Below are 9928 nucleotides of genomic sequence, written 5' to 3' on the forward strand. Positions count from 1 at the left end.
AGGAAAAACTATGTTCCCAAACATAGTCCATATTCTTTGATAGAAAACATTGGACTTGCCAGGGCTTTATTTGGTTTTTCTTTGTTTTAATCACTACCTAAATTTAACAAAATATTTTTAGCTATTAGACCAGAATAGCAAAAAATATGAAATAAATAATAAAAATTAAGTAGTGGGTTGTCATGCTCCGACAAATACTAATATATTAATATTGGCACCCTAGACAAATGAAAATATTTTGAAAAGCAACATGACAGTATGTAATGTCATTAGATTTTTTTAGATTTAATTCTTTTTGTTTGTTTTCTTTAATTCCCTCACTCCTCATTTCACATCAGAGAAAGGCACCATTTGACATATATGTGTGGGCATCCGTACATACATATATAAGGGTGTGTGTGTGTGTGTGTGTGTGTGTGTGTGTGTGGCTATGAAAAACTGTACATACTTCTACTTATCAGTTTTTTCTCTGGAGATGGATAGCATAGGTCTTTTGTAGTTGACTATTCATAATACTCAGAACAACTTAGTTGTTCACAGTTGCTACTTGAACAACATTGTATTATTGTATGAAACATTGGTTTGATTCTGCTTATTTCACTTTTCAATAATTCATTAGATTGATTCTTCAAAGGATCAAAGGATGAGTCAAAGGATCAGTCAAAATTTCATTGTGAGGACTGAGGTCTCTACTCCAAAAAATAATAATTAAAAGAAAAAAAAAAGACTCATCTGAACAAAACATGCAATGCTGCTCTACTTGTAACAACAAACTGAACAAAATTGAAACCTCTGAGTCCAAGAATTACAAAGGACTGAATCAATTAAGGAGGATCACAATAACAGCATATGAAAGGATTACAAAAATACGGAGCATACAAGGAAATACAGAAAGATCTAATTGAGGTGATATAAAACAAATGCAGAATCACATATACCCTGACTATAATTAAAAAGAAAAGAAAGAAAGAAAATATTTTTGCAGGCTTAGAAAGGGACCCAGAACAAAAACATTTTATTTGTTAAGTTTGTTGTTTGTTGATGTATTTGATTCTTTCTCATTAAAACCAACACATATGGGATAAAATTTTCTCACTTGTTTTATGTGATTTGATAACTTTTTATTTATAATTTTTAAGTTGATGATAAAAATTAATTTTAATGGGCCATGAAAGAGCTGTTATTCAAGATCTCTAATTAATTGAGACTTTTAAATAATAAACCATTTTTTCCAAACACCAATTCACTTTAAATCATTGGAGACTAAATTTATTTATTCTAAAAATGAAATATTTGTTAAATATTAGGTCACCATTTAACTATCTGAGCTGCAAGACACTAAAGGACACATGGCAATTTCCCCCTAAAATTTATTGGTTCAGTTCTGTCATCAAGTTATGATGACAAATTATGAGAGCAAATATATGATTAGGAATTCATATATATATATATATATATATATATATATTCTAGTGGATTCTGGGTAATATCTTCAGACTTACAATTATTACCTAATTCTTCCCATAGAGTCTAAAAAAGCAAATGAAGGTACAGTCTTGATTTTATCCCATTGCAATTGAATTCTTTGAAAAAGTACTGAAAACTTGTTTTTGTTTTTGTTTTTTTTAATAAGTAATAAGGGTTAAGTGACTTACCCACACAGTAAGTATCTGAACTCAGGTTCTCCTCTCTACAGGGGCAGTGCTCTAGCCACTGTACCATCTAGCAAACACTTTTTGAAGTAAGGAATATTTCATTTTTATCTTTGTATCCCCAGTTTTTAGCATAGTATTTTACTTAATCAGTGTTCATTATGTTCATCTGTTCAACACTAAAAAATTGATTGACTATTTTTCAGAGAGAAATTTTCTTGAAAAACTCAGGCTTCATAGATGATTTCTTCTAAATTCCTCTAGCATTTAAAATCAATACCATGAAATTCAGGATATAATTATATGTTGTATTATATTTTTCACTACGGGCAGCTAGGTAGCATAGTGGATAGAGTACTTGGTTCAAAGTCATAAAGATTCATCTTCCTGAGTTCAAATCTATCCTCATATGCTGGGTAACCAATTTAACCTGTTTCCTCATTTGTAAAATGAACCGAAGGGGGAAATACAAACACTTCGGTATCTTTGCCAAGAAAATCTCAAATGAGGTAACAGAGAGTTAAACATAACTAAATGTTTGAAATGACTAAACAATAAAATTCTTCACTAAATTTCATATTTCTTGTCTCCCTTTTCACACTATGTCTCATATTTTACTTTTATTATGTCCAGCTAGAACAATGCTTGCTAGTTGGTAACAGGCATTCATTTAATACTTGTTAATTGATTAATCAACAATCTTTCTTGCAGTGCAGAAGTTGAAAATGACTATAAAAACTGGAAGCCATGGAGCTGGAAACTTCTAGACTACCTCCCCACTAATCATGGCTGGTTTTCAATTGTCAAAGGAATTCCCTTTCAAGGGTTATTTAAAGCTTTCAGATTCTGCATGGAATGTCTTTGGCTACAGAGAGAAGTCACTGATCATCAATTTGTTGATTATCAATTAGCCTTATTAATAAATTCATTATTAATCACCCAAAAACTGTCTCTGGGTTTTTCATTTGTTTCAATAAAAAAAGTGCAAAATATGTTCGGGCAGTAGCAAGTAGCTTAATGTTCTGGCAGAACATAAAAAACCATAATTTAAGATAAGACTGAAAAAGACTATATAGAGAGCTTTGAATATGAGTCTTGGGAATTTGGCCTATATTCAGTAAGTGATTGGGAATGACTAAAGACTTTTGAATAGCAGAATGATAAGAGTAATATTCATTAGGAAGTGTAATCTTTTAATGATATATAGAATGACTTAGGTGAAAAAACTTGAATAGGAATTAGGAATAATGATAAATCGACAGGAGAGAGAGTGTCTATTGACTCTTTGGTGTAGCAGGGTTTATTGATATCAATCTTCAAATAAAAATAAAAAGTGACCTAACATATTTTAAGATGCCATAAGCTATATTTTCAGTAGTGACATGCTCACAGAAACCACTACCATTTCTTCCTAATCAGCTTGTAATATGGAACCATACCTGGTTTGGCATCTGACCACAGAAAAATCTTCATAGACAGGAGACACATCACATGGGACATGTGGCAGCTGCGGAATTTCCACATTTACCAGACTTATCTCCAAGTGAGAGCCATTGGTGGGATAGAGGAAACTCCATTCCAAACCTAAACATCCAGTCCATCAAATAAAAATCTCATTAAGCTACTCAGTAACCCAATCATGGCGATCTATAGATGAGATTTCAATGGCACAGAAGTCTGTGACCTCGAGAGGAGGTTCTTACATTTTAAATAACAGTTCTCTCAAACTAAGCATATAGTTAAAACAAAACGAAACAAAACAAAATTTAACTTTTTTTTTTTGTAAAGTGGAAGGCAGGGCACAGTGCCTGACCATTATGTCTGACTATGACTTTATTTGGGATTTTCTTGGCAAAGACACTAGACTGGTTTGCATTCCCTTTTCTAGTTCACTGTACATATGAAGAAACTGAGACAAACGAGGTTAAGTGACTTGCCCAAGGTGACATGGCTAATGTCTGAGACTGAATTTGAATCCCTCTGGCACTATAACCACTCTGCCATCTTCCTGACTACCTAACACAAAGCAGGAACTTTCTAAATGTTTGTTGATTATGTAATTTATACTCTCAGCTGCCTAGATAGGCTGAGATTTAAAAAATTAGTGCAAAGTCACACAATTAGAGGAAGAACTTGAACACAGGTCTTCTTGATTGTAAAACAAGCCCTTTATTCACTACACTCCTCTACATCTCAATAAATCACTTCTAATAAGATGTATCAGTTCATATTTCTATATCACTAAATGCTTTCCCAAAACAATCCTGTGTGTTAAATAGTGCAACAATTATTATTCCCTTTTTTCAGATAGAGAAACTGAGGCTCAGAAAATTTACTGATTTTCCCAGCTGGGGACTTCAGAGTTAGTAAGTATTAAAGCTGGGTTTCAAACCTTCATGTTTTTCCTGATTCCATCTACACCGTCTTTCATATGATGACTGAATGAGATGACATATATGAAGCATTTTGCAAACTTAAAGGGCTAGATATTTATGAGTTAGTATTAATATCATAATTATAGAACACTATTATATTTCCTCCTGTGGTACGCATATGAAACTGGTAAGGAAGGAAATGTAGTCATTATTATCCTTATTTTACAGAAGAGGAAATGGAGGTGGAAGAAAAGACAAATAATTTTCCTAGGATCATACAACCAATAAACGAAGGAATCTTGGGCCAGACTCAGATCTTAGAACCCCAGATCTGTTAACCTTTTCACTACATAGACCCATTAAGTCACTTATTAACTACAACAATGTTAATAAGTGACTTAATGGCTATTATTCTAAATTTTGTTTTTAGGTCTAACATTTTACACTCAGGGAAAGAATAGTCTTGTCTTTTCAAAGGAGCTATGCATGATCTTGGTTTATAGAGAATTAGTATCAGGCCCCTATTAAATACTGTAGTCAGAAATGTGGATTATCTACATATACATCTTATATCTACATATCAACAACACTGTTGTTGAATCATTTAAGTCATATGCAATTCTTTGTGAACCCATTTGGGATTTTCTTGGCAAAGATACCAGAGTAGTTTGTCATTTTTTTCTCCAGTTCATTTTACAGATAAGGAAACTGAGGCAAACAGGATTGAGTGACTTGCTCAGGGTCACACAACTAGTAAGATTTTGAGACTTGTTGGAATCCTTACTAACTGCTAAGTAGTTAGAGTTGATCTAATCTTACAAAAAGATGTTTTGGGCAGAACCTGAAACAAGGTACTAAGTAGAACTACCCATAATCCCTCTCTCTGGAAGGAGCATAAATAGGCCAATGGGCCAGTCGGAGAGCTCTGGAGAGAGGAAGATGCTACAAGTTGGGATTTCACCCGAATGACATGAAGACTGGAGCTGGGGAGGCTGAAGAAAGCAGAGGCAGAAGCAAAGGACAAAGCGGCAAGAGCTCTTGGAACCAAGCAGAGAGATAGGCCTCTAAGCTAACCGGGCTATATTGGAAATAATAAAAGATCTGAACTTTTATCACCTGGCTGAGTTTTGAGAAGAAAAAGCTCACCACAGAGACTGAACTAGATCTTTGGTCTTTCTGACTCCAGATCCATCATTCTATCCACTACACCACCTACATGCTCCAGATATCTGCACAACTTGTTATAAATATTCTTCCTCCCAACCTTTCCCAGTTCTGGCAAAACTACAGTCTCACCATGAGGCTTTCTTCCTCCTCTCCTTGTGTCGTCTATTAAGTATTCTCTCTATGTTATTAGTATTTAAATATGCTAACCTCAAATAGAAAAACAAATTCAAAGTCCTATTTCCTTTAAGACAGTCCTCTAAGACCCACTTACCATCAAAAATAATGGTGATCCATGTTCCTCCAGCAATGCTGCCCTCTTCAGGTACGATATGCCAGCTTCTACAAGATGCTGAAAAGAATTAGGAAACACATTGGAACAGAGGCCAGATCAACCCATCATTTTTTTTTTTATCTCTCTCACAATCTATGATTCTAAAATGATTACACATCTTGCATTAGGCAACAGAATAGACAATTTTCTCTTCTTTGACACTCACCCCAATCCCTCTGTCATTCATAGGATCATAGATTTAAGTTGGAGAATACCTTAAAATCCATCTTTTAAACTGACAGATAAGGAAAAAGCCTCAGAAAGATTAAGTGACTTGTTCACTTAATCATTTTGAGGTTAAGCTAATTCTTGAAACAGCTGGGTGGTATGGTGAATAGACAGCTAGACCTGGAGTCAGAAATACCTGCATTCAAATCTGGCCTCAAAAATTTAGCAGCTGTGTGATTTCAGCAAAGTCACATAACCTGTGCTACCTTCAGTTTCCTCATTTATAATATAAGGATAATAACAGGATCTACCACTCAAGGTTATCATGTGAATCAAACAAGATAATACTTTTAAAGCACTTAGCACAGTGCCTGGCACAAAGCAGATACTATATAAATGCTTCTTCCCTTTGTTTTTTCCTCTTGCTCAGTCACTCAGTAACAGAACTGGGATTCAAAGCCAGTTCTCTGTTCCAAATTCAATGATCTTTCCTCTCTACTATACTGCCTTCCAGTAAGGATCCTGGGCTTTCAAAGGGTACACCAATGATGCACAAGCTTTCTAAGTGACTTAAGGCAAGGATTGTTTCATTATGGGTTAGTTTTGTTTTGATTTTTGTTGTTATTATTATGTTTTTGCTTTGTATCCACAGGTCCGGGTCCAGTTCCTAAAAAGCAAGAATTTAATCAAGATGACCATTAAAAGCTATAGACTTAACCCATCGTCTCTGTGAGAGTCTTTGCTTATCTGTTGTCAAAGTACGAGTCTTGCTAAGTTCCAGACAGGTCACAGAGCAATGAATTTTTCAGCTACAATATGCTCCAAAAGGGGCAACTATATGGTACAGGGGTAGAACTCATCTTCTTGAGTTCAAATCTGGTCTTACTTACAAATTACTGGCACTTACTAGTTGTGTGACCCCAAGAAAAGTCATTCAACTCTGTCTCAGATTCCTCATCTGTAAATTGAACTGGAGAAAGAAAGGGCAAACCACTCCAGTGTCTTTGTCAAGAAAACTCCACGTGTAGTGATAAGTTGGACACAACCAAAATGACTGAATAACAACAAAAATTCTCACAGAACATCTACTAAGCTGTAGGGGAATTGCAATCTACATCAGTAGAGAGAGTATCTATACTAAGAAAATCACAACTTCTAAATACTGACATAAATTCCTTTTAACAATATTTTCTCCAAACTGTGCCTCTATGGCATACTATGTCTTTCACTAGTCTCTGTTATCTTCACCATTTTTCCTTACTATTCCACATATTTACTATTAAATGGGAATTCTTAAATTGATTTTATTTCCACTTCTCCCACTTGGATCACACTTTCTTTTCCTCCCCCTACCCAACTCTGTCAGTAAATGGGCTCCTACTTCTGACTAGATGGAATGCTTTATCAGCTTTATATCCCTATACCCTGCAATTCAAAGTTATTTTTTCCAAGCTTACCTATCTTTGCTGGAAAGAGGAAAACTTGTAAAATTTCATTTAACTTTTCATCAAACAAGAATTTATTGTTTTCCCTCCCATTCCACCCTTAATTTAAAAGAATAAAGCTATTGTAACAAATATGTATAAGAAAGCAAAAACAAATTTCCACATGGTTCATTATCAAAAATGTATGCTTCATTCTACATATTGAATTCATTACCACTTTGTCAGAAACTGGATAGTATACTCCATCAATCAATTACTTTGAAATCATGATTAGTTATTCTATGGATCAGAAATATCAAATCTTTCCAAGTTCTTTGTGCTTACATGCAAAATGTAAGCACAATGTACATAATGTATACATTGTTTTCCTGGTTCTGCTCATTTCATTCCATTTCACTTCATACAAGTCTTTTCAGGTTTCTTTGAAACCATTAACTCTAAGGCTTAGAACACTACTAGAACTTTCTTGGTTGTTTTTGATTAAATCAAATTGATGTATTTCTCAGAGTTGTCAACGGGCAATCTATACCACTCTCAGAAATAATAGAATAGAAGAAGAAATGAGAAATTGAATTATTTTTGCGCCAAGGAACCATGAAAGATGAAAATGTCAATCAAAATAACAAAAAGAATGAGAGAAGGAGTTGACTAAAAGAAAAACTGAATGCAAACATTGACTGATCACTAGCAAAGGAAAGATACACCATAAACACTGAGCCATAGAAATCACAAGAATCTAAAAACAGGGAAGCTAGAAGGTCCCGTGGCTGAAGCACCAGCCCTGGAGTCAGGAGAATCTGAGTTCAAATCTAGTCTCAGACACTTAATACTTACTGGCTGTGTGACAATTTGCCTCATTAAAAAAAAAAAAAAAAATCCTGGAAATGCAAATGGAAGTCTTTTTCATCATTCCCTAGGGGAAAAAAAATCTTTTATTTTATTTTATTTAGTTAGTTATTGCTGAGGCAATTGGGGTTAAGTGACTTGCCCAGGGTCACACAGCTAGGCAGCATTAAGTCTCTGAGATCAAATTTGAACTCAGGTCCTTCTGACTGCAAGTCTTGTGCTCTAGCCACTAAGCAACCTAGCTGCCCCCCCCCCCCGGAAAAAATCTTACCCAGTATAAATCCCAAGCTATAATCCTTGATTTACATTCAAGTCATGGGGTATTCATTATTTCAAGAATCCATTACATTTGTAGAAAGCTCCTATTATCAAGAAAGTTCTAGTTATACTGAGGCAAAATGATTCATTTTCATATATATATATTTATATTCTCTCTCTCTCTCTCTCTCTCTCTCTCTCTCTATATATATATATATATATATATATATATATATATATTCTATGTAACTTCTACCCATTATTATTAGTATCCTTATTCAAAAAGAAGCTTTCAAATATTGGGAAATATCAATCATGTTCCTCTCCTAAGCTTCTTTTATCCAAATTAAATATCAGTACTTCCTTAAAAATCTTCCTATCATGGTTTACAGATTCCTCACTAATCCATACACTCCTCTGAATGTTCTCTTTTGTTCTTTATAAAATGTGGCTCTCAGTACAGAATACAATACTCTAAAAATGATTTGCTCTTGATGACATACAGTAGAACCATCATTGTTTTACTTTGTTTTATTTTCTATTCTGGAGCTTACATTTACATAAATGGCCCTCTTAAATTTGAATTAACTTTTTTTGATAGGTTGTGAAAGTGAAAACTTGAGATAAAGTAAATTCAAAATGGAAACTGAAAGAAATTTTTAGATTAGATTAAATAGCAGGTTAATGGATTTAGAGCTGGAAAGGATTTTATATGCTAGTATATCCAACACCTCTTCCCCATTGTGAGGATGAGAAAACTGAGGCACAGAGTAGTTAACTGATTTTCCCAATATAACACAATTAGTAGCTGAAATGGGATTTAGAAGCTAAATTCTCCTGATCTCAAGTATAGTATTTAATCCACCATGACATTCTTCCCCTACTTTTGACCATAATTCATTGTATCATATGTTTTAACTTTTAATTCTGACAATTCATAGCTTAATGCAAAAAAAGACAAATTATAATTATGCTCCATGTGGTTTTGTGGAGTGAAAGAATGAATTATGGATACATTTTCTAGGTCTGATATATTTCAAACCAGGTAGAGCAAGGTAATAAGGAAAATTGGACCACAAATTTAAGAAAAATAACCATGTTGTGCTTTTCATGGATAGGCCAGCATAACTAGAACCTTGTGAAGGAAATTCTTAAGCTTATTGAGCCCCTGGCCACTGATACCCAAATACATAGTGAGACTCCAGTCGTCACACAGAATATCACAATAAAAGCTCCATATATATTGAAACAGTGAATTAAATATCCAAGTCATCTACTGAGACTTCTCACTGACAATATCCATACCTGAGAAAGAACAACAGAATGTCTTACCTCCCAAGAGGAACATCTCAATATTCATCAATGAGAGTATTAAAGTAATCATCTTGTATACTTAAATGAAACATCCATCCTAAGATCACTCAGTAATTATATGCATCATCCATTTTGATTGAAGTATCATGATTTCTCTATTCTGAAAAGTGAGATGAGAAGTTAGTATTATTTTTAATAATGCCCTGGGCTATTGCCACACATTTAAAAGAAAAAAAATTCAAATAGGAAAATCACCAATGAGCCTTAGATTTTTTAAAGAAGTCCTTATGCTCTGGGAAAAGAAAATATCTAAATATATTGGATCTAACTCTATTTGGACTCTAATATCCATATTTGTTGATCAAGTAGCAA

General features: G+C 34.0%; 1 protein-coding gene across 1 annotated transcript in view; it reads right to left on the minus strand.

The window, feature by feature from the left end:
* Positions 1 to 9706, minus strand: part of PKHD1 (PKHD1 ciliary IPT domain containing fibrocystin/polyductin) — a 621489-nt gene extending 611783 nt beyond the window's left edge. Inside the window, 4 exon segments of the mRNA XM_051996694.1 lie at positions 3092 to 3236; positions 5466 to 5533; positions 8633 to 8642; positions 9575 to 9706. Of these exon segments, the coding sequence (XP_051852654.1) occupies positions 3092 to 3236; positions 5466 to 5533; positions 8633 to 8642; positions 9575 to 9626 (275 nt within the window). The 5' untranslated portion in view covers positions 9627 to 9706.
* Positions 9707 to 9928: the final 222 nt, after the last annotated feature.

This window comes from Antechinus flavipes, chromosome 4 (assembly GCF_016432865.1).
Source record: "Antechinus flavipes isolate AdamAnt ecotype Samford, QLD, Australia chromosome 4, AdamAnt_v2, whole genome shotgun sequence".
NCBI lineage: Eukaryota > Metazoa > Chordata > Mammalia > Dasyuromorphia > Dasyuridae > Antechinus > Antechinus flavipes.